Raw genomic sequence first — 24,403 nt, 5'->3', positions numbered from 1 at the left:
TATAGGATCAGAAGGATAAATAGCTACTTTTCACTCTCTTAATAGTTATACATATGACTAGATTTGGCAATCCATTTCAACTTTGTGCATATGTTTCTAAAATCATATAGATACTACTAGATCATATGGACCCTCCTATTTGGGCCTTTTAGTCTTAGTATAGACCTTGAAATGCAGATTTATGGAATTATTAATTAATTTGCTTTTAGTAATGTCTTTCAAGAGCCATTGATTGAAAAGTGGTGCCCATCCAAAATGAATGGATTTAGGTAACCAAGATTGGGGAGTGTCTTCGGTGGAGATTATAGTTTAAAAATGAAAAAAACTCTTGACTCAACTCGATGTCCAAATGCATCAAGTTGACTCAAAGACACGGCCACGTCCTTACTTTAATTGATTCGATATTCGATAAATTTTTTATAAATATTTAAAAAAGTTGTTAACGATTAATAATATAAAAAACATCTTAAGCTTAATTGGTTGGACCATAAGTTATGATCCACCCAGTAGATAATTGCTAACCTTTTAAGTGTATTACATCCATCGCTTCCAATAGGTTAGCCCCACAACGTGGATTGACTTTTGACAAAAATCAGCCCCCTCTCCACATTAGGTGGGCCACACTATAAAAACAATATCTAGCCATTGATAAATAGCAAAATATAAGTGTGGTTCACTCAATGAGTGGATGTTGTTTATTTTTCCACAATACAATCTTTGTGATGGGGCCAACCGGTTAGATGAGTTGAATGTCATACACACATGAAAGGCTGGAAGTTATCCGGTGGGTGCAATCCACATGATGGGCTAACATGTTTGACTTGTGACCTTTTCAATATAAAATAGATAAACTTTCCCAACCGAATGTGTAGAGTGTTGTGGCTTTGTCCCTGTTTTTTATATATTTTGTTTAATGTTGTATAGTGAAAATATAGGATAGATGAGGTCCACACCTTTTTTAATTTTTTATTTTTAGCATTCATCCAAATATATGTAATCCATTTTATCATATTAACAAAGCTACGGGTGGTGCACTCCTACCTTTTGTTGAAAAAAAAGAAAAACCGAACATGTAGTGCATTCATACTTTCATAGATCCACCTTGCTTTCATAGCAGCTATTCAAAACTCAATCCCCTCTTTCTAAACTTTGTTTATTTAACAGTTTGAATAGGCGAGTGACTCAGCCTGAATCACTATGAGTTGCATTGAATGAACCTATCACACCCTGAAATCCGAGTACAGAGTGTGAACCCTCAGACCCGAGTTTCAGTTCATAACTCGTACAATTTAATTCCTTAATCAGTTTAATCAGAGGTGATAATCATATTCAGTTTAAGTTCCACCATAATTTCAATCACACATATATAACACTTAGCACCAATCAACCAGGCATATATAAATCTCAACAATCCTTAAAATAAAATAAACCTTAAAAATCATCCATTTATTATATCATCGTACATACTAAAATTGTTTCAATAAAATAAATCTAAATAATTCATTAAAATCTCAAAATCAATACCAATATGCATTATACGTTAATTAAACTATGCTAACAAATAAATCACATAATCTAAAATTGTCTAATGCTGCCATTTCATCTTCATATAAGTATGGTCACGTTTCACATGGGTCGTGTTCAGGGACAGTAGATCCTTCCGGTTCCTGTGCCATATCATCTACTAATGGCTCTTCTGTACGATTTTTCCCTCAATAGAAAGGTAAGCTGGCCAGGCTTAGTGAAATAACCCAGTATAGTTTATAATCATAGCAATTAAAATAACATAAAAATGTATGCACAATGATATGGATGTAAATAGTGTATGAATGCATCAGACGGGGTGATCGTTCATCTGCTTGGGTTGGAGGCCGTCAACCCGCATCCACTCATTGGGTAGGCTTCCACCTTTTGGTAGGCTTGGGTATAGTCTGCATCTGGTAACGCTCTACTAGGATCAATATTTCTTCGAGGGAGGGCCCCTAGGATCGACCATGCATTATGCAATGCAATGAATGATGAATGATATATAAATGCATATTTTTCATATTTAGCATAGTTGTCTTGATCAGAATATTCACATATGAATTTAGCGAACAATTATCATAACAAAATACTCAAATTAGTATATCGATCAATCAAACAATCACAAATAATTTATTTTAATTTTAATGAATTATGAGACAAGTTGGGTTACTCACCTGATTCTGGTAGTATAAACTTTGCAGGGTAATTAAGTTGGTTTGAATTTCAAGGTCCTATCAATTATATCAACGATATTATTATTCATATATTTTTATTACATGGTGGGGCCCACCTTTGATTAGCATCGTAAGTGGCCAAATCCAAAATGATCAAATAATTAAAATTTCTATTTTATATTTCTATCTTTTATTTCTTTTTTAAGATCATAAAATTGATAAGAAATTATTTGATCGCGATGGCCTATCGGATGATTAGATCATTTAGATTCTTAAAGTCTTATCATGTTTTGCCTCTACACATTGGATGAATGGTGTGGATCTAACCACACATACACTAGTGGCCCATCTCGACCTTCCACGCCAAGTAATACAAATATTTGTAAAAAAAAAATCTAAGATTCTCTTATTAAACACTTCTAGATCTGACTAATGTGGCTCATCTGATGGTCAGATTGATCTGAAAATTAGGGCCCTTGTATATTTTAGCCTTAGGGATCATATGATCCGTACAGATCTAATCTAATTCGATTAGATTGCACTCATTAAATTTATTCCTAAAATAATACTGAACATATCTAAAATTATAGAGCATCACTTTGTTAAAATTTTCTCTACACACCCATACAATGATCATGTAAATGATCCACATCATTCATTGTATAGATTAAGAAGAAATTAACAACATAATAAAAAAATTTAAAAAAAATCTAAGGGTTGGAACTTACCTATCAAGTCCTCTTAGAATTTCCTATTCCTTTTACTTTAGGGCTTCCTCTCTCTCTCTCTCTCTCTCTCTCTCTCTTTTTAAATTTATTTTTTATTTTTATTTTTAATGCAGAAAACTTCCGTATCCCTTTTTAAAGAAAATTCTTATAAGATAAGATGAGCACATTCTCCCTTATCCTGAATTTGATTTTATTTTTTTTTATTTATGACATTTGATAAAAAATTATTATTACTACTTCAAGAATTAATCCTTAAACCTCTCTCTCAACTAAGAATATCTCTACCAGCTCAACTATTAACTTATTCTTATTTTTTATTTAAAAATAAAATCTTTAAATAAATATTTAATTTAGTTTATTTTTATTTTTATTTTTATAATGTACCAAAATTTAGGGTTGTTACAGAACTGAGTTAGTGATCCAACTCGTTGAGTCTTGCTAAGTTGGTTGGGAACGAGTCAACCTTAGCAGCGAGTTTCACAGCGACTCAACTCGAGATCTCACCCAGTCGAGTTGACTCAGCTGAGTCATTGTGGTTAGCATTTTTACTCTCTACTGATTATGCAATAGATATTGAGGGCATCCTATTTTTCTAGGAAAGGGTGAGGAAGACCGTTCATTTAGTGGGCCTCACCTAACATGTCCCAAAAGAAATCAAGATTTGTTCACGTGAGATGGAAAACTTAACACTGGTGTCAAAGAAATGGCATCAATTATGTGGTACGCCCTGTGAGTGTGTCTTCGAATAAATGTTCATCAAGGCCCATCCGTGCTGGACTCGCAACAGGCCTGCCCAGGCAGCTTTAGTCCGGGCTTGGACATATTGGCTTGGCCCTGCTCAACTCAACCCAACCCACTGACATGTGTTCCATCCAACAAATGATTTGTTTCAATCGTATGCATGTAGATCATTGTTTTAGATTCTTTTGTGTATAACTCTTTGTGCATGTGTGGCCCACTTGATGAACGGATGGATTTGGAACGTTTATGTGGGAAATTTGAAATTGTTCAATTTTTCTGGCTGGGCTGGGCTCGGGCCTTGGTATTAATGGTGTCAGGCTCGGCTAGGCGGCCATAAAACTCGCCCATTGCACCTTACCGGCACAAAAACCAAAATGGATTTTAAACTATCAATGTGTTTGGAAACAACATAGACTAATATGATGGTTCACCACCGTTTAAAAAATGGTTGTGGGTCGGGTGAGGTTCGTTAAGCCCGTAAGCGTGTGTATCCATGCCATTACAAATTCCCATAAGGCACATGTGCTCGAGTTAAAAGCTTGGGCCGGACTGTAGTCATTAGGTTTGGGGTCTTGTTGCAATGATCTAAACCCTTTTTATGATGGGCCTCAACGTGGATGGGTGATAATATCCAAAAACATCCTCTAGATCGGAAGATAGTATCAATGGGTCCCACAGAGTTTACTCAGTACGCTTAGGGTACTGAGTTACTCAGTACGCAATCCGCTTCCCTTTTCCATGGCTCTAACGGTACTGAAATCTACTACAACACCTGTTTTAGGCTGCCTGTAACACTCAAGCTCTGTGGGGCTTACCATGTTGTATATGTAAAATCTACTCCGTCCATTAGGTTTTATCCCTAATTCTAGATCAGGCGAAAAAAAAATCAGCCAGATCCACAACTCAGCTGGGCCTCACCACAGGGAATAAGGGGTAGTCGATACCAATCATAGGCTTGTGTGTGGGGCCACAATAATGGTGCGTATCTTTCATTAAAGCATACTCAAGTGTAACTCATCAGGATGTTCCCAAACTCAAGTGGGCCACACCACTTGTGCTTAGAGGTTTTAGGAGAAATTTTACTCTTTTCCATTGAGAGTAGTTCATTGGATTTATTTTATTTTATTTTATTTTATTTATGGGTATGATCTTTGGCACGTGAGGTTCAAATAAGGGTTCTCAACTGATGGACAGAGGGGGTTTATAATGTAGAATGTGTCACATATATGTTCCTAGTATGGTTGGGCCAAAAAAAGGTAGATCGTAAATTGACAGTAACTTTTGATCCAGGTATTGTTACAGGGCGCACAACCTATTAATTAATTTTTACTGAAACAGGCCATCCGAGGTGAACTGACCTACGTCATGGGCCGCATTTGTCCATTTTGTTAGAAAATGCGCGTTTTCAACTCAAAAATGAATTTTTAGAAATTTTTTTTAAAACTATTTTTAGTAATTCTGAATTTTTAAATAATTTTCTATTTTTAGAGTTTTAAATTTTCTTCCTTTTTAGAAATAACTTGTAATTATGCTAGGACTCTTCTAACAAAAGTTTATTTGAAATTTTTATTTTTAGATATTAGACTTTAGGAGAGTTTTAGTAGAATTAAATTTTTTATTAGAGTTAGAATTCTGGTATTTTTGGTAATTACGAATTTTGAGGATTTTTTTTTTTTTTTTTAAATTCTTTTCTATATTAATGATGTAATAGGGACATACCTAAGTGACAATTATCCATTAATGGAATTTTGATTTATACAATTACTTTTAGTTTCTATCTTTCTTTGTGGATTTGAAGCATTTCTGTGACAAGTCAGAGAAGCTCAGTGGATTTGGAGTAGTTATACCCTTAAGAAAGACGGTGATCAACCTCTTCACGTTCTTCCATGTGTCAGTTTACACATACAATGTAAGGTGGGCCCACGGAACTGATGGACGGAGGCAGGTAAATACTTTGCCTAATATGGACCACTGCATTTCTTCATCTGCCTATCTTTTTTGCATTGAAGGGTTGGGAGTTTTCCATTTGCAAATTAATTTTTTTTGCAATATTTTCTGTTTAACGGGCCCTAATCCTTGAACAGTGGGCCCCCTTGTACAAAATACAAACATAAAGCCTAACCTAATGCACAATCTCTCCCCTGGCATTGTATAATACCTTGATCATGTTATGCTATGGCCTGATGGCAATATGCTCGATTAGGTTTTCCTCACTAGTGGGGCCATGGTTTAGCGGTCCAATGTCGACTTTATAAGGATCACCGTGTTTGGTCGATGAATCAAAAGCCCCACAAGCTGGGCATCCTACCTATAAATATGTGGACTTTTATAGGTTGAAGATTTCTCTGCATCTTTCTTAGCTGCTTCTTTGTTGGTCACCCATTGAAGGGTCCATGATGCTCCATCTCAGAGATTTTAAGCTAGCATATCGTCTAGAAAAAGGCATCATAACACCAACTGTTTGGATCATTTAACAAAGGTACCAGTTGTAAAAAGGGCAAAAAATGTGAGATCTTGTAGAGTACTGTGATGGATGTGACATGTCGGCACTTTGAAATTACTTAAAACTTGTGGTACATGGCATGTAAGTAAAACTAATCTTTTCAAATTATGGTTTCTAGCTTAGATGTATCATGTCTCAGAATTATGCTACTTTGATTTTCCAACTTATCAAATTAGTAGATATTTATTGGATACTTTAAAATTAAAAAAAATCCAATGTCCCTGTGATGACTTAAATATTAGATATCTCTGTAATGTCATCTATCATAGGAATATCTAAAATCTCAGTTTTATTAAAGAAAAGTGGACTCTTTGATTGCACCTTTTGAAATTAAAGGTCCTCCCAGATTGTTATGATTAGCATCCTGTCTAAGGAACGGCTCCACATTAGCCATAAGGCCTTGATTTTGATTGCACCAAAAAAAGAAGCTGTGCTCCTAGGATATGAAAATGGGGATGGGATGGCTACGGACAAAGCTAGAAAAGAAAGATATCATGTGCAAATTTGTCAGCTACAATGAGCAAGAGAAAGGGTGGAGGTGTGTGGATCCTACCACCAAAAGAGCGTATATCTCTCGGTATGTTACATTTAACGATGCCTCAGGAAAGTTAACAGTACCCGACAACATTCAGGGATGAATGTGGACCCATCTAGCAGGGATAATCATTCTGGTCCTGGGAGAGGTGACGACACTAGTCTCAGCCGAGGGAAGCCCAATGAGTTACTGAAATGATGATAGGAGGTGTATCCAGATGATCATTTGTTTGGTTAAAAACAAAATCTACTTGATCCTATGCAATTATGACAAAGATTGGTGATGATGATCTTGGATTGATAAATAATATTGCGATTTAAAGAGCAACCGAGTGACAAATCATGTTGATTGAGGTGGTATATTTACCCTGCAAGCTACATCCAAAGGGGGGCGTTTAGGGCTTTTTGCAGCTTATGGCTGTCCTTTGAGATATGACTGATATATATGTAGGGGTTGAGATTTCATGGGTATTCACAAGTACAATACACCTCCATCGTATGAACTTCTTTCTACCCTACTATGAGGGAAGTTCATTAAACTACCTCATCCATATACATACTTACGAGCTAATCCTTCCACTTTCTATATCATTCACTACATTTTTAGATCACATGATGATTAAGTAGTAGATTGTTAGTCATTCAAACCATCCAATCTAGCCCATCCAAACCATCTAAACCCTCTAACACAATCTAGCCAATCTAAACCACTCATCCAATGGCTATCTCATATCCAAGCCAATTTTATCTATTAAAAACCATCATCCAATGAATATAAGTCATTTCAATGGTATAGATATTGTGGAGTAGGTTTGGGGTTGAAGACATCTAGCCATCTCTTCTACGAAGAGTGTTAGGTCTTTTTTTCCCTCTCCTATATCTTCTTTTTCTTGGTCATCTCATGTAATATATATATTTACTGCTTTCTTTTACTTCGTTTATAATTAGTCGTAATACTTCTCTCTTTAATCCTCTTGCTGTTCTAGTATGTTCGAGCATATGCACTGAGGCTTGTTGGTTTACCCGATTCTTGTCACATCAGATACTCGGATAAACTATATGTTTTTCCTTTTCTTTCTCATATCTTTTAGAAAAATGGATGTCAGCAGATCACTTATGTTTTGATCTCTCGCTCTCACTCCTGAGTTGAACATTGCACTACTCTTCATCATTTGCATCAATATTGTGCATCATTATTTCCACTCTCAACTCTCTTACTCATCCAATTAATTCAAGTGTATGCTCTATGGCTTATCGGGATAATGAATCCTACCCATTATAAACTCGGATCAACTGGATTTCGACTGCTTCTCTAAGTAGGTGAGTTCAAGTAGAGAAGTCTTTTCCGATTCATTTCTTGAAGTGGGCATCTCATTGCCACATTCTACACAGTACATTGCATCATCTATATATAATAACTAATATAATCCTTTCTATTTAATCGAGTCTTGTGAAGTAGAGATCATACGTTTGCTAGCTTAACACCTTCCTTCTCCGTCATCGTGGTTGTGCTAAACTCATTTTATAGTGTATCCCTCATTTCTTTATATTATTTTATTTTCTTTTGATAATAAGGATTCTTTATAACATTTGGTATCTCAATTGCAATTCAAGTGCCAATCAAACATGCTTCTATCATAAAACTGGCATATATGTAATTAATCCAAATTGTTCAAATAATAGACCCATTATGGATGAGACTTGGGCTTAAGATGTAAAATAGTTAGATGATGTTAACTTCTCCTTTGTAGTCTTCAAAATGAACAGGTAGAATTAACGGTTACCATGGTCTGATTAGTAAGCCTTTTGTTTCATGCCTCAAATTAGCGGCACAGCTCTATTGGGTTGGGGTAAGGTTAATCACGGGGATGGATGGCCTAGGGCTCCCAGTAATCCTGAACTTAGCCGCTTCAAACCCAAGAAGGTATTTAAATTTGAATTGCCTACCCTTCTTGTAACACCTTGAACTTTTCAGTACCCGCATTGAAAGTCTTCAGGACTTGCTCAGAAAAATCTAATTCGATATTGAAAGTCTTTAAGACTTGCTCAGAAAAATCTAATTCGATATATATATATATATATATATATATATATATATATATATATATATATATATATATAGGGAAAAGGTACTATGCGCTCGACCTCACGAGTCCGTCCCATGAGGTCGAGTTGTGTGGGCCCCACCGTGATGCGTTTCGAACATCTACCCCATCTGTCAGATGCACCATTCCATCGTGGACCTAGGTCTCAAAAATCAAGTCAATCCGTGACTTGTGTGGGCCACACCACATACAGAAGTGGGGAGGGGCCGCGCACCATTAAAACATTCATGATCATTTTTTGGGGCCAGCAAGATGTGGTTTGCAAATCCAGCCCATCCATTATGTGTGTCCCACTTGGATGAGGGTTCTCACCAAGTTTCAGCAGCATTCAAAACTCAGGTGGGCCCCACCAAGTGCTTTTATATGTTTTAATGGTGTCTTCACATGATTTTAGATGGTATGGCCCACCTGAGTTCCATATACGGCTGATTTTTGGGATATTCCATAATTTAGAGGGGACCCATCAAATGCACAATGTTGATGGTCGACACGCATCATGGTGGGGCCCACACAGCTCGACCTCACGGGAGCTTATCATGAGGTCGAGCGCATAGTACCTTTTCCCATATATATATATATATATATTATTTGTGTGTGTGAACATATATAATCCTAGCATGTACTAGTAAACTAAGTTTGAGAACTCCAAATGCGATGAAACCTTGGATGACATCCCACTGCAACAATCTAACCGTACATTATTAGTTTTGGGACTCAAATCACAAGATGCATCATTCATCAGGCCTATAACTCGTTAGAGGACAATCCGATATTTATGTACAGTGACTATCAGTTTCAAATATGTGCATTTTAGCATCTCTTCAAGTTTCATTGAAAAATTTCACCATTTCCTACATATTTTTCAATATTTTCCACATTTCGGAGTGCCAGCAACATTATCAATGATATCAATATTATTTCCGTATCCCCATGAATGAAACTAGTATCCGGTAATACCGATACTTCAAAGAGTATGGGTACCATGTAGCAGGCCTAAACTCAGCACATTAACACACACGTGGATTGTATCATTGGACCCGCTTGTTCTAGTACCAATGAAAATGCACCACATGTGCATGTACAGGGAGGGAGCCCGTGGTGAAAAGTAAAAATTTATAGAAGCGGTTTGGGCAGTAACCCTAACACCATCGTCATCCCTAGTCTTATCTGCACATTCGGTTCATTTTGCCAACTGATTTTAAGACACGAGCCCAAAATCAAATCATCCAAAGCTCAATTAAACTACACCATAAGAAATAATGGGATTCAACGCCTATTATTGAAAAGTTTTTGGGGGCCATAACTTTTTGAATGAAGCTGATATTTGTATTTTCCCATTATCTAAGTCTACATAATCTTACAAGCTAGTTAGAATATGGCAAATAAACACCAGTGCCCGAAGAAAGTTTCAACACTGGACCTCATTATCCCTCCTGTTTGGTGCGGCGGGGTGATGCGGTCCACTTGAGCTTTGGATATATTTCAACTTTAGGCTCCAGCCCAAAAATGTGCGGGTGAAATAGATATATATGGTGCGGTTAAAACATATACCTCATGGTAGGCTCATAGAGTCAGGTCACCAGAGATTTTGTATTAGGTCACCTGCATCTTGTCCTAATTTTATGTAGTGATTGAATATGATTGGACAACTTGCCATTGTAAAAAATAAATTAGTTTGAAAGTTACATCTACCATAAACTTAATGGTGGGCATATCTCTAACAGTGACACGTGACCGAATTAAATCCGACCACATCTGCATGAATCAATGATTTTGCCGTTCTTAGTGTGGGTCCCATGCGCCCGTTGGGCTTAGTCCCCGTCCCATTCACACCCTACCTTTCAAGTGGGCCCTCACGGAATCCCAAATGGATAATAAATTATATAACAATGCCTAGACTTTTCAACATAATGGCTGCAATTAATTTCAGCTGGATATTAATACATGAGAAATGAGGCCGGGACTTACCCGGCCCGTTCCCAGGCTAAGGGACTCGCTGCTTACACGTGGCAAATAGTGCACGGGCACGAGATCCAAGCCGCTAATCCGGAGACCTGACTGTTAGATGTCCTTCTCCAAATTTGCCAATGGGCCTCTCGTTTTGCAGGCTAAACACGTGGAGTGAATCAGACGTTAATCCATTCTTTTAACCGTCCATTATTTCTTTTGTTTAATTCGTGGACGACCTAATGTGCAACTCGATTTAATTTTTTGGCCAGTGCGTATACACGGTTCGTCTTGCTTGATGAGCAGCTAGGATTTCTCATAACTATGCCACGGTAGCATATGTGAAATGTTGTACGAATTCCATTAAGAAGGGCCCACCTTTTTAAAGGTTTGAATGTAACACGTGTCACGTGCTATAATAGAAACGAGACACTCAACCCCCATTCCCTTTCTCCACGTGCATTGGAGCTGCCAACTACTAGTCCTTTTAGCGAGGACTGAGAAGAGATGACTCTGAGCATCCCTTGGGCTTTCAACGGTGTATTAGGAATTTCAGTTTCGACAACTGGGACCCTGATTGATTAAGACCATTGGTATGTTGCGTCCCACCTGGATGGATCATGCAACAGAAATCTCCTTAATAGAAGAATCCTCACCTTTAGATTTGTGGCTTACACAGATAGTTAAGATAAGAATCACAACAGTTGTCCACGTTTAACTGAAAAAGTCTACAGATCGGTGTCAAGGATCTTCAATCTGAGAGATTTTTGGTGAGTGGTCCATCCACGTTGGGACTCAGTAGACCAATGGACTGGATTACTGAATAAGGCCCCAAGATGATTTGGGTCGAGGCTTAGAGGCTTATCGAAGTCATTCTTTCTCACATACCATTCTTTCTTAGTAGGCGGATAAAAGATGGATCATAGCCCTTTATAATATAGATTTATCTGCTGTAAATGCCACAGTAGTCAGGTCAAAGACTGAATGGTGATAAGGCCCCAACTTGCCTTTACCCATAAATTAGGAAAATTGTGTAAAGATTAGTTTCTGTCAAAAATACAATGTGGTGAAATTTGATCGGATATATAATAAGTCGCTGTCAAAGATAAGCCCATTCAAATTATGTTTTACAGTGACTTGGATTAGATGGTATATGAGGAAGCGGATTGGCTGGTGTACCACACACCAGCTATATAGCCGCTGTAGGTACGTGTCGTGCGAAGACGAGCACTGACCTCGAGCTCCTAGTTGTACGAACGGTTCAAAGGAGATCAAAGTTATATGGGCCCCACAGTGATGTATTTATTATATCTACACCGTTCATCTATTTTTAGAGATCATTTTAGAGCAGTATCCAAAAAATTAATCATATCCAAAAATCATCTGGACCACACCAAAAATAGTAGTGGAGATAATGATTTTCACCGTTAAATAATTTGTAGGGCCCACCAGAACATTTATTTTCCATCCAATCTGTTCATGAGGTCAAAAATACTTGAATGAAAGAGGAAAAATAAATTTCATATTGATCTAAACTTCTGTGAAAAAGGGTTTCAATGGTAGACATTCAATCTCCCACTGTTTTTTGCAGTGTGGTCCACTTGATAATTATATCTGTCTTATTTTTCATCTCAAGACTTAAGATGAGCTTGCCAAATGAATGGACAATTAGGATATAACACGTACCTCATGATTAGACCCATAAAACTTGCTGACGTCAATACAACAGCTATATAGCTGGTGGTACACCAGCCAATCCGCTTCCGTATATAACCCCTGCACTACTAAGTATGTCGTGGAAAAGCTATGATGCATGTGTTCTACCTGCAATGGCCATTTATTATGCCCATCAATTCTACTCATTTGAGGGTGTAAGCCCAAAAGTAAGACAGATCCAACGCTCAAGTGTACCACATCATAGGAAACAAAACAACGGGTATTGAACACATGCTGTTTATTTGTTTATTTTTTTTATTTTTTTATTTTTTGTTTTATTTATTTATTTTTTAATTTTTAATTTTTATGTAATTGTTAGAAAGGTGTGAGCACACCACCTGTAACTCGATTCATCTAGATTTATATGACTTTATTAATAGACGGGCTAAGAAACATTGCACTAGGCCCTCCAAAAGTTTTCAACTGACTGTATTAACAGATTGGAGTTACGTGTAGTCCATTCAAACTTTGGATCTACCTCATTTTTAAGTCCATATCGTAAAATCAATTGCAAAATGAACGGACAAGGCGGAGAAAATACTTACATTATAGTGGAGCCTAAAGAAGCTTTTTCACTGGAGCCTTAGGGGGTGTTTGGATCGATAGGTTGGAAGGGATTGAATGGTAAAATCTCGGAATATGCGAAACGTGCCAAACAGACCTGGTGAACTTGTCTCGGGATATAGCAGACCCATAGATCTTAAACCAATCCACTGACATCACCATCATTACCTTAAAATTGATCCCATCCCTCCTAATGCCGTTCAATCAGGCCTGGGGTGTGTTTGGACGGACAGATTGGAAGGTAAAATCTCAGGATATGCTAAACGTGCCTAACAAACCCGGTGAACTTGCCCCGGAATATAGCAAACCCATGGATCTTAAACTAATCCACTGGCACCACCATCATTACCTTAAAATTGATCCCATCCCTCTTAATCCGTTCAATCCGGCCGGTCAAACAGGCCCTTAGGGTGGTCGTGTCTCAACCCAGGCTTTTTGGAAGTTTTTCGGTCCAGTTCCCACTTGGGCTCCTATCCAAACATGGGCTTTACGTCCAATCAAGTTGAATCAAGTCTTACCAGATTGTTCCTGCACAGTACATACGGAGCAGAGTTAAGGCAAGTAGGGCTGCTTGCGACCACCCTCTTAACTCTTTTCTTAAATTTGGATGTCTGGTATCCTCTCCTTTATCCAAAAGTCCCGCGAAGGCTACTTTCAGCTAGATTTGACAGCTTGATGTAGGAATTCAAGATCCAGCCTCTTCATCAGGAAGATGGCCAAAAAATCAAGTTGGTCAACTCATCCAGTGGGCGTCAAGGGCACACAACCGTCCATGCCAATTTCGAAGGGGAGACCACCCGATGAGCAGGGTGGCTCAGGGTCCCTCCTGGCTGGATCATGCACTAGAGTGCAGAGCGCGATGCTGGTTGATGTAGAGCGGGTCACGGACAATTTTATGGTCAAGATGGACTAGAGAAGGCCTATTCAGAGGAGGTGGAAGTGATCTGGACCGTCAGAACCTTAAAATAACATATCTCGCAAATTAGAATGAGTTATTCGATGTATCATATATGATTTTGGAGTAGGAGAAGCTACTTTAACCAACCAACCCACTATGCCAGGTTACCCATGCCTAATTTGCAAGATTCCATTAGATTGATGGTCGAAGCTCCATTTTATTTCTGTTTTTATTATTTATAGCAAGTTTTAATTCGATCATAACTTTTGATCCGTTGAGTTTTAGGAGTTGTGCCCAACTTGAAAAGGAGTAATTTTGGAAGATTTTTTTTAATAGAAAATTTTATGGAGTGCATTCCGCATTCACCATTAAGCCGGACCCCTATTATGGAAATAATTCAATGAAAAATCACTTAGCGCTTTCTGATTTTGGCATTAACAAACAACTCTTGATATGGAGCATTTTCTCAATCCCGCATTAAGTACTATTTTTCAGTGTTAACAATAGACCTGAATTATTTTTGGCCAAAAACCATGACATCCAAGTAGAAATCATGATTTAGTATTTAGTAAGTTAAGATTTTAGAGAGTTTGAGTTGGAGTTTGATTATGAAACTTCTTCTTAAGATTGATATTACTATTTAAAGGATTGTAAACACATTTTTATTACTAGAATTTATATCTTTTCTCTAGTTATTTTTTTAATTTTTATTAGAATTTGTATCTTTTCTCTAGTGAATTCAAGGAATCTCTGTAAGGAGTCCATAGAAGCTCCATGGATTTAGAGTAATTACCCCCTGAAGAAGATGGTGATCAACCTCATCACGTCCATCCCTTCTCAGTTGCTAGAGGAATTACATGAGCAAATGGCAGGCATTCCTGGACAGTGTAGAAGGATTTTCAGTTTGACATGTTTCGTTGAGTTGCATCTGCAGATCCGTGCGCCAAAATTGTCCTGAATTGCAAGATTCAAGATTTCAAAGGCCAAAATTAAGACTCTTTTTTTTTTTCCTTCAATTGAAAGCATGCCATTGTTGTGTTCCTCTCCTCAACCATAGCCACACTTTAAAAGTGAAGATCAACTTCTTCTTTTTGGCAATCTATACATATACCACACATATATGCATATATACCGTCCGTGCCTATTTGAATTGTGAGTTAAATCAATAATATAATGTAAAGTATAATTATCATAAATTACAATACTTATTTCCTGAATAGGTAATTGGACTGGTAAGATTGTAATGATGATATTTTTATATTATTATCAAAATATAAAAAAAAAAAAAATACTAACATGTGTTTAGACAGAAGATTCAAAACGTAATGTAATGTAAAATTATAATAATTATAAATTTTATTTATTTGTCTCCTATTACAGCAGTATTTTACTGTAAAATTACATATTTAAACAGACATAAAATCCCAATAACAAAACTTTTACACTACAGCTATATAATTCCTAATCAAAATAGGCCCTTAACAATGGGTTCATTTTTCCGACGATTTAATTTGTCTGTTATATTCAGACCAGGAAACCTTTCTTATGTCTAACAATTGGACGCTCAGGATCTTCTAACTGATGCAATTCTCAGGCTCCGCTCCATCCATCCACACAGTGGGCCCGCGATAAGTAAATAAGTTACATATGTAGCGAATAAAATGACAATCGCCTTCCAGACCATCAAACCAAAAAGATTTCATAGAAAAAAGCATAAGCTCGAGCGGATCTGCCACGTGTTCTACATTTTAGGAGCGCCTCACCTAAGATGGTGTGGACCTTAGGATGGGTCCACCTTGATGTATGTTTTATGTATCGACGCTCATCCATTCGTTTTTCCATACCATTTTAGGGCATCATCCCAAAAATGAAGCAGCTTGGATTATCAGGTGGACCATACCATAGGAAACATTGGTGATTGAGCCCTCACATTAAGAACTTCTTCAGGCGCACATTAATGTTTCTGCAGTGGCCCATAAGCCTAAGTGAAGGGCAAACAACAAATATTAGCTTGATCTAAAACTTTTGAGGCCTATTAATGGTCAATCACCACTGCTTCCTATAGTATGGTCCACCTGATAATCTGATCTGCTTCATTTTTGAAATAATGCCTAAAGCGATAGGAAAAAAATGAATGCACAGGGTAGAGACAAAATACATATATCAAGATTGGCCTCAAATGGATGAACAATGTGAATACAAAATACATACATCAAAATGGCCCCAGGGGTCTACCTAGCAGCGGACCGGATCCTCTACAGTACTTGTTGTACATAAAGGTACAATAGCCTAGCTCTACGGGGACCATAATGTTGGTTGCGCGGTGTCCACTCCGTGCATTAGCTGCACCTTCTCATGTTCACAGTGCAAAATAAATAAATAAATAAAAATCATCGGATCTAAATTAGAGAACAAAGTAAAATTATGCCTAAAACCTTTAATTTCACATGGGTAGGTAACTTGCTTAAGTATTGGATTAGACATTTTTAGATTATCTATTCATCTTGGTGTCTCTCGCCTGAAGAACGGGTTAGATTAAACAAACACACTATAATGGATACCTCAAACAAACCTATGGCTGCCGTTCTCTTCATACTCTACGGGTTGGAAACCACACAAATTTTCTTTTTTACGTGCAAAATCAATAAAATTAACAATATAAAAAGTTTAATATATATGTAAAGTACAAGAGCTAATTTTTTTTTTAGGTAAAAAATCCTTTGATGTGAAGAAAAAAAAATACAAAAATCACAGGACTTATTTTAACATAAATCCATTATAATAGGAAATATGGAACTACAATCATCAAATAACTTTTCTTAGATATTCATACTACATCATCCAAAATCCATTATAATAGGAATTATGGAACTACAATCATCAAATAACTTTCTTAGATATCCAAACCACATCATCTAAATATGAATTACGAGCAATAATAAAGGAATGAAATTTCTCACAAACAAAGGATAATAGGAAACCCACAAAATAAAATTTGGAGAAGCCCATAGAAGGAATTGACATGGTGGATAGAGTCTCATTAACCCAAATGTGAAGGTTTGGGAAGTAGAAAGCTTTTCTTCTTTTACGCAACTTCATTTTCTCTTTTCTTTATAATTATTTTCTCCAAGAATTCCAAATGTTGGCCGAAGTCTTTTTAAGAGAAAAAATTTTTTTTATTTAAGCCCACACATGTGAATTCCAACTCCATATGAGGAGGACCCAACAGCCTGGCCTAGCTATACTATGGATTGGGACTATTTTTTGGCCCAGGCCCTAATACAGACTGTGTCTTGATAGATGGATTCAATATTACACACAATACGGTGGGCCGAGGGAGCTCTCGTGTTGTACCTGCTGCCTGCAACAGGTCGTAGAGGGTTCCGTGGGAGAACGAAGAACGGGGATTCCTGGGATGGGAGATGGTACGGTGCAGCTGGAAAACCGGAATATGGTACACTCAACTCATTGGAATGCCATATGGCAGGGTTAAAAATCAATCAGGTCCGTTCATCCGGTGGGAACTAGCCCTGATGGCTTACATCTCTAAAATGGTACCTATTAGACAATGATCAAGCTAGCCCCATCATTTTTTATTCAATTTCCCTTCTGAGTATCTTACAGGCAGCTACTATTAATTGCCCATCGTTACTTCGATTTCCATAGATCGGATGACTAACGATTATACCATAACGTGATTTTAAACCATTCTCCATCCACTGTAGCTAGTTGGATGACCGGTCCCTCTCTTCCACGTGTACAGCAGTGATGGCTCACCTCATTCCCGCAGGCTCTACCATACCACCCTCCGGGGGTTATGAAAGTCAACAGTCAAAAAGTCAACCACTTAAGCTACCAGTCTCCCGCTCACGTGAGTTTGAATATGCTCAATGCAATATAAATCACACCTCATGATCTCATATCCTATCATGCAATAAAGTAAAAAATACTACAAGCTTCTGCGATTCTCATCCATGGCTTCCATGAATGTAGAGAGTCCAATCAACGGTACTGATTATCCCAACGGCCATAACCGGCCATCTCCAACGACCACAACCGATGGGAGGAGCAAAGCCATCAAATGGTCACTCCTCCTACTCAATATCTTCTTCACGGCCGTCGGCACGATCGGTGGTCCACTCCTCCTTAGGCTTTACTTCATCCATGGAGGTGGTCGTCGATGGCTCTCCAGCTGCTTGCAGAATGCCGGCTTCCCTATCTTGTTCATCCCTCTACTGATCCTGTACGCACGTGCCCGTGCCCAAGGAGTCCCACCTTCCAAGTTCTTCATCGAGCCCAAGCTCTTCTTCGCAAGCGCTGTTATCGGCGTCCTGCTAGGATTTGATAACTTCATGTATGCGCTTGGGTTATCTTACATTCCAGTATCCACTTCTGCTCTCTTATTCGCCACTCAATTAGCTTTTACGGCGATCTTCGCATTGCTCATCGTCAAGCACAAGTTCACGCCTTACTCTATCAATTCAGTGATTTTGATGACTCTTGGGTCGATCATGTTGGGCCTCCACACGAATGGAGACCGACCTGCTGGAACCTCTAAGGCGAAATATCTACTGGGTTTCTTCTGTACACTTGGGAGTGCGGCACTTGCAGGGTTTATCTGGCCGAGCATTGAGTACTGTTATTCTAAGGCGAGTCGCCGTGTCAATTTCACTACTGTGTTGCAATTTCAGCTAGGCGTGGCAGTTTTTGCAACGATCTTCAGTATCACAGGGATGCTGGTGAACAACGATTTTAAGGTAAGGGAAATGCATTGAATATGTGTATTAAAGCCACATTGTTGGTTCACTTCATCATTGTACTCTTCATCTTTATCATCATCATTGCAGTTGTTCTAGTAAGAAATAATTTCGGACACCAACTCAAAATAATATATTTCTCTATCAAAAGATACCGGAATGAAAGAAAGCAATCAAAGAGAAGGAAGAAAATGATACTTATCATAGAACTATAAAAGAAAGAATGACAATATAACTGACAAGGTCCCTATCGTTACATGTTGATTTAAGATTGGAGTATTAGCTGATTTCAACCTACATCAAGGTGACAACATCAAACCTATAGCCCTATGTACCCAAAACAACTGTGCTGACCATGCTGCCATGGATTTGTGAATTTTATTGTGTTAATCACTCCTATCCATGACCATATTTTGATAAGTGAATTAGCCTTCTAACCTTTCTCACTTCTTTTATGTCTCTCTCTCTCTACACACACACACACAGAGAGAGAGAGAGAGAGAGAGAGAGAGAGAGAGAGAGAGAGAGAGAGAGAGAGAGAGAGAGAGAGAGAGAGAGAGCCCTGAAGTGTTAGGCTTGGGCCACTATAACTAGGCCTGAGGGCTGGGCTTCAGCTTGAAATCTAGGCACCATGTCCATGCCTGGCTGGGCGGAGCCAATGATGAATAGTCTAGCCCAGCCCATTGCCTATTGAATGCTATATAATACATAGTTATTAGTAATGTGGACTGTTGAGTCTGCGCTCATATATATAATATGAAGAACTTTGATACTTTAGTAGAATGTCTAGAATTATATGCAAGCACTTCTGCACTCTCCCAATTGCGAATTTCGGTTTAGATGGTAAACAGTTCATTGATATATTTTTAAGTCCATGCATACGGTAGATAGTTGAGTGGGGTATGTGCTTAAATAATAGATGATAATGATATTTGACATAGATATGCCATAGAAAAATCTTAATACTTTAAAAGAGCATGATGGGCTGACCGTGCTACCTGGCCCAGGTGGGCTTAAGCTGCCTCAACCCAGGTTTGAAAATTTCCTCTCTGTCCTAGCTTAGGACTTGATTCTGGACTCTGGACCTGGTCCTCCATTTCATGGACTGGGCTTGGGCATGACTCGGAAGTTACTCGGTTTCCAACTAGGTCGAGTTGACTAGAAGACTCAGATTAGTCTTTACTTGACTCGATTTAATTTTTAATAAATAAATTAATGATGTATATAATTGCTAAATGTGATAACACAAAAACTCTGTGGAGCCCACTGTGATGTATGGCTTTTATCCATGCCGTCCATTCAAAATTTCAGATTATTTAGAGTATGAGTCTAAAAATTAGGCAGGTCCAATGCTCAATTGGACCACACCACATGAAGCAGCGGCCATAATGAAACTCACCGTTGAAACCTTCTTAGGAGGCACTGTGATATTTATTTTCCATCCAACGTGTTCATAAGGTCATATAGACCTGGATGAAGGGAAACACAAATATCAGATTGATCCAAATCTTCTGCCGCTCACAAGAAGTTTTTAATGGCGGGAATTCAATCCCCACTCTGTGGTCCACTTGAGCCTTGGATCTGCCTCATTTTTGGGTTCTTATTATAAAATGATCGGAAAAAAATGAATGGACGGCGTAGATAAAACCCATACATCACGGTGGGCCCTACAGAGCCCTACAGGTGGGGACAGGATGCAATCCGCTTCCAAAGCTTGTTCTCTGCCAGTTAGAGGCCTTTCCTTCCAACTTAGCGATTCAGTTCAAGTTGACTGAGTAAAAGGCCATTCAACCCATTCGAGGCCGAGTTGATCGCCGAGTCTACAGGAAAACTCGACCTGAGAACCAACTGAGTCGAGTCGACTCGGCCAGTTCCAAGTCGAGTCACCTAATTTTAGAACTATGTTTCATTTCAATAAAAGTTTCAAGCATACGGTGGTTAGTATTGCAGCAGTGGGCCATCCATTGTATGTTCTGCAAAATAGGTGGTCTGGATTCACTGATATGATGGCATGAGATGTATGGCACAGGTGATTCCAAGGGAGGCAAGGGAGTATAAGCTTGGGAACGGGATGTATTATTTCGTGCTTGTGGCGACCGCAGTTGCATTCCAGCTAGCATTTATAGGAAGCCTGGGCGTGATCTTCTGCACCACATCACTCTTCAGCGGCGTTGTTAGTGCCGTCCTTCTCCCGCTTACACAGATCGCTGCTGTCATCGCCTACAAAGAGAAGTTCACTGGAGAGAAAGGCATGGCCCTAGCACTCTCTCTCTGGGGTTTCGTCTCTTACTTCTACGGAGAGTACAGGTCCACTAAGAATAACGATGTCAAGCGCCTCGCCCAGGCTCAAACTCAGGCCCAGGACCAGGCCCAAGCCCATCCAAGCCCAGTTTGAATTACAATACTTTGGTAGAGCATGGTGTATTATACTCATCTACACATCACTGTACACGTGGCATATACGTTACCAGATCATGATCTTTCAAATTGTGGGTCCCACTATGGATTGGGAATGGCTGCCGAAAATCACACTATTTAATCGTCTATGATGATCATGACTCTTTGATTGAGTACCGTCAGATGGGATGTAGGAATGAAAAATGTTTAACAGTCCAAGCACATTCAACATCCATGGTGGGTCCTAAGAGTTGGACGGTCTGGATTGATGTACGTGTATGCCATGTGCACGGGGGATGTGTGTATGAGCATGCTGCACCTCACTCTCCCTAACCATCATGTTAATTCCTCCCATGTTCATAATAGTGGTGAGTCATCCACCGTACACCTCAATATGCTTTTAAGGCAATCCAAACCGTTCAAAGTGAGCCCCATTGTCGATCATGATGCGAAATTGAAATGTATTGGCCAATAATAGCCATCCGATTTTCCATTCAGTTCGGGCAACTGGCCGTTCTCTTTTAACCGTCCATTTGAAAGCCACCAATCAGACGGTAAGGATTGTTCGATTAAGTGCAATAATGCACAAGCACACCGCATTGTACGGTGGATGACTCAGCGCTGCATGGTAAAGGAACTATCATTGTAGTCTTTAAAAGAAGAGATATATTGTTAGATGTGGCGTATGAGCTTTGTGTGGCTCACTTTGTCTTTGAATCAATAGATAGGTAAGATTGATTTACACGATGGGAATATATCCAATAAAACTACTCTCTCTGTATACAATAATAGCATTGAAATAAAAAGGCTTGAGTTTCTGTTTGGCAAATCAGTGTTGATATGTGCTTGGTTTATAAATTGGCTGGGCCTGATCAGACCTAGGCTTGTCTAGGCCTTGACTGGTAGCTAAATATTGAGGCCCAGTTAAGCTGGATCGTCTGGTATGATCTGACCCTATTTTTCGAAACCATTTAGAAATTAGGTTGGGTTCAGGCCCAGAAAATAATTAGGTCTAGTGGGGTCCACCATACTGGACGAGGTTAAAATCCTGGCAGGTTGGGCACAGTTCTATGGCATGAGGTTTGCTAAGGCAGACAGAGACCCAGTTTATACACCATGCATGTGTCATAGCAATTGTTTGACCTGGACCTGACCTGAAACCAAGGTCCAAAGACTCGATGGGTACTTGACTGATACCTGAAATCAATTGGAATATAGGTCAAGATCATAAAAAATGAGACCCGGACCCGCAATTAAGCAGACACGGCAAGGCCTGACCCGATCAGCCTGGACCCGAACCCGACCAGTTGACAGTCCTAATATACAGTATTTACATATCTAACCGGACTCGGCTAACTCGGTGGAGAGAAGAAGGCAAGCCAACTCGTAAATAGGACAGTGTGGAATACTTCAGGCTCTGTTTGGATGTTCACTTGAATTGAATTGCAATAATTCAAAGAAATAACTAAACCTTCCCTATCATTTCATTCCGCAAAGGAGACCTATGCGTAATATCCTCAGGTTTTTGGGTACAAGATTGTGTTGGAGATTTGTGCTGTGGAATCACACAGATCTAGATCTAGGATAGCAATCCAATGGCACCAAGCACACATAAGAGAATACAAATATTTAACATGGAAAACCCTTGTGGAAAAAAATCACGACACAAAGCGACAGATCTCCACTATGAAAATAGAAATTATAAAGAGAGAGGACTTACCCGATTCGAACAACCTCGAATCTCACCCTTGCTACACCCTTTAGAAACCCTAAAATCCTTTTAGGAACCCTTGGAACTCCTTCAGAAAGCCTTAAAATACTTTAAAATAACCCTAGGGACCCTTATTTATAGTTTATGAAACTTCGCTTTCACACTCTTGTGAAAACCGCCCCAGATTTCTTCATTCCGCACAAGATCCGGACTCGAATCTGCGTAACCTCGACTGGTCGAGGGACCCCCTCGACTGGTTGAGCGGTCCGGACACCAAAAATTATAAGACACTGGACTTTGATTCGAACAATCCTCGGCTAGTCTAGCGACCCGCTCGACCGTTCGAGTAGTCCACTCGACCAATCGCGCAGACTTGAAGACTTTTTCTGACTACAATCTCCACCAAGTCTTCAATCTTCAACCGTATAGCTTTTTGACATCTTCTTTTATCTCTGCATCACATCATAGCTTCTCTTGCACACTCCGTCTTCCTTTTATGTCATCGCCTAGCCCAAAGAAGTTGCACAGAACTTAAACTTCTCTTCAGGAACGTTCTAGGTGAGCATGTCTGCTAGATTAGAATCCACGTGCTCAACCACCTTTGCTCCCGTCTTCTCAAAACAAAAGACGTAGTCTTGTTACCATCTCACCACTACCCAATATTGCTTGCCGGGGTACTTGCTCACAATACTGATAGCCTGTGAAATAATAGGTCTAATTTAGACCATGACATACACTGCCAATTGCATTCGAATAAGGCTTATGAGATATCCTACTTTTCCTCATATGTTTTGGGACATGTCCTGAGGAAAACTTGAGGAGAGACGCGTAGGGAACGCTCTTCGGCTTTACTTGGCCTATCACATCCTTGATCAATACCTACATACAAGGTATTCCTCCTGTGATTACCAAAGCCTACTCATCTTTTAGTCTCAATGCCGAGAACCATCTTTGCAGCCCCCCGATCCTTCATCCTCAATGTCTCATTTAACCGAGTATTCAGTGTATTGATTTCAGACATGTCATAATTGACGATTTACATGTCATCAATTCTTGACTCATAATGAAGGAATCAAACCACTGCCTAGGTGACAGGTAGAACCACGACCTCCTGCAAAGTCTTTTCTCAGCCCCTTTAACTTCAAACCGCTCAGGTTGCTTCATGTAAATCTGCTCTTCACTTTGCCTTGTAGAAGGGCAGAATCCACATCCATCCTTCCAGTTCAAGATCACATAAGCCAACCAGCGCCAATCACGGATCTAATAGACACCTATTATATCGTAGGCGTGAATATCTCTGAGAAGCCGATCCCTTCTCTCTGAGCATAACCCTTCGCTACCAACCTCGCCCTGTATCTATGATGTATCCTCCTGAAGATCCACCTGCATCTAACCGCTCTCCGGGCCACTGGAAGCTCCACCCTCTCCCATATATTGGTTTGGTACAACGAATCCATCACATCTCTTATAATCACATTTCACTTTTCAGCACCAGGCTCACCTAGAGCCATCTGAATAGAAGATGAATCCCCCGCGATATTGGAGTCATCCATGTACCTCGCAGATATCTTGCGATCACGCCGTGTGATTCTTCTCACAGG

The 24,403-nt window shown here is 39.1% G+C and overlaps 1 protein-coding gene across 1 annotated transcript; it reads left to right on the top strand.

The window, feature by feature from the left end:
- Positions 1-17,884: 17,884 nt before the first annotated feature.
- On the top strand, positions 17,885-21,920 carry LOC131242567 (purine permease 3-like). The gene is made up of 2 exons (XM_058241285.1): positions 17,885-18,694; positions 20,724-21,920. Exons 1-2 carry the CDS (start codon positions 17,912-17,914, stop codon positions 21,087-21,089), a joined length of 1,149 nt encoding a protein of 382 aa, XP_058097268.1. The 5' UTR covers positions 17,885-17,911; the 3' UTR covers positions 21,090-21,920.
- The last annotated feature ends 2,483 nt before the right edge of the window (positions 21,921-24,403 follow it).

This window comes from Magnolia sinica, chromosome 4 (genome assembly GCF_029962835.1).
Source record: "Magnolia sinica isolate HGM2019 chromosome 4, MsV1, whole genome shotgun sequence".
Taxonomy (NCBI): Eukaryota; Viridiplantae; Streptophyta; class Magnoliopsida; order Magnoliales; family Magnoliaceae; genus Magnolia; species Magnolia sinica.
The sequence above is the reverse complement of the archived record's forward strand: the minus strand, read 5'-3'. Positions and strand labels throughout refer to the sequence as shown.

Excerpts from the sequence above, each read along its gene's own strand:
- LOC131242567 (XM_058241285.1), top strand. The coding sequence starts at position 17,912 with ATGGCTTCCATGAATGTAGAGAGTCCAATCAACGGTACTGATTATCCC. Across the intron at positions 18,695-20,723 it reads TGGTGAACAACGATTTTAAG|GTGATTCCAAGGGAGGCAAG; the intron begins GTAAGGGAAATG and ends TGTATGGCACAG.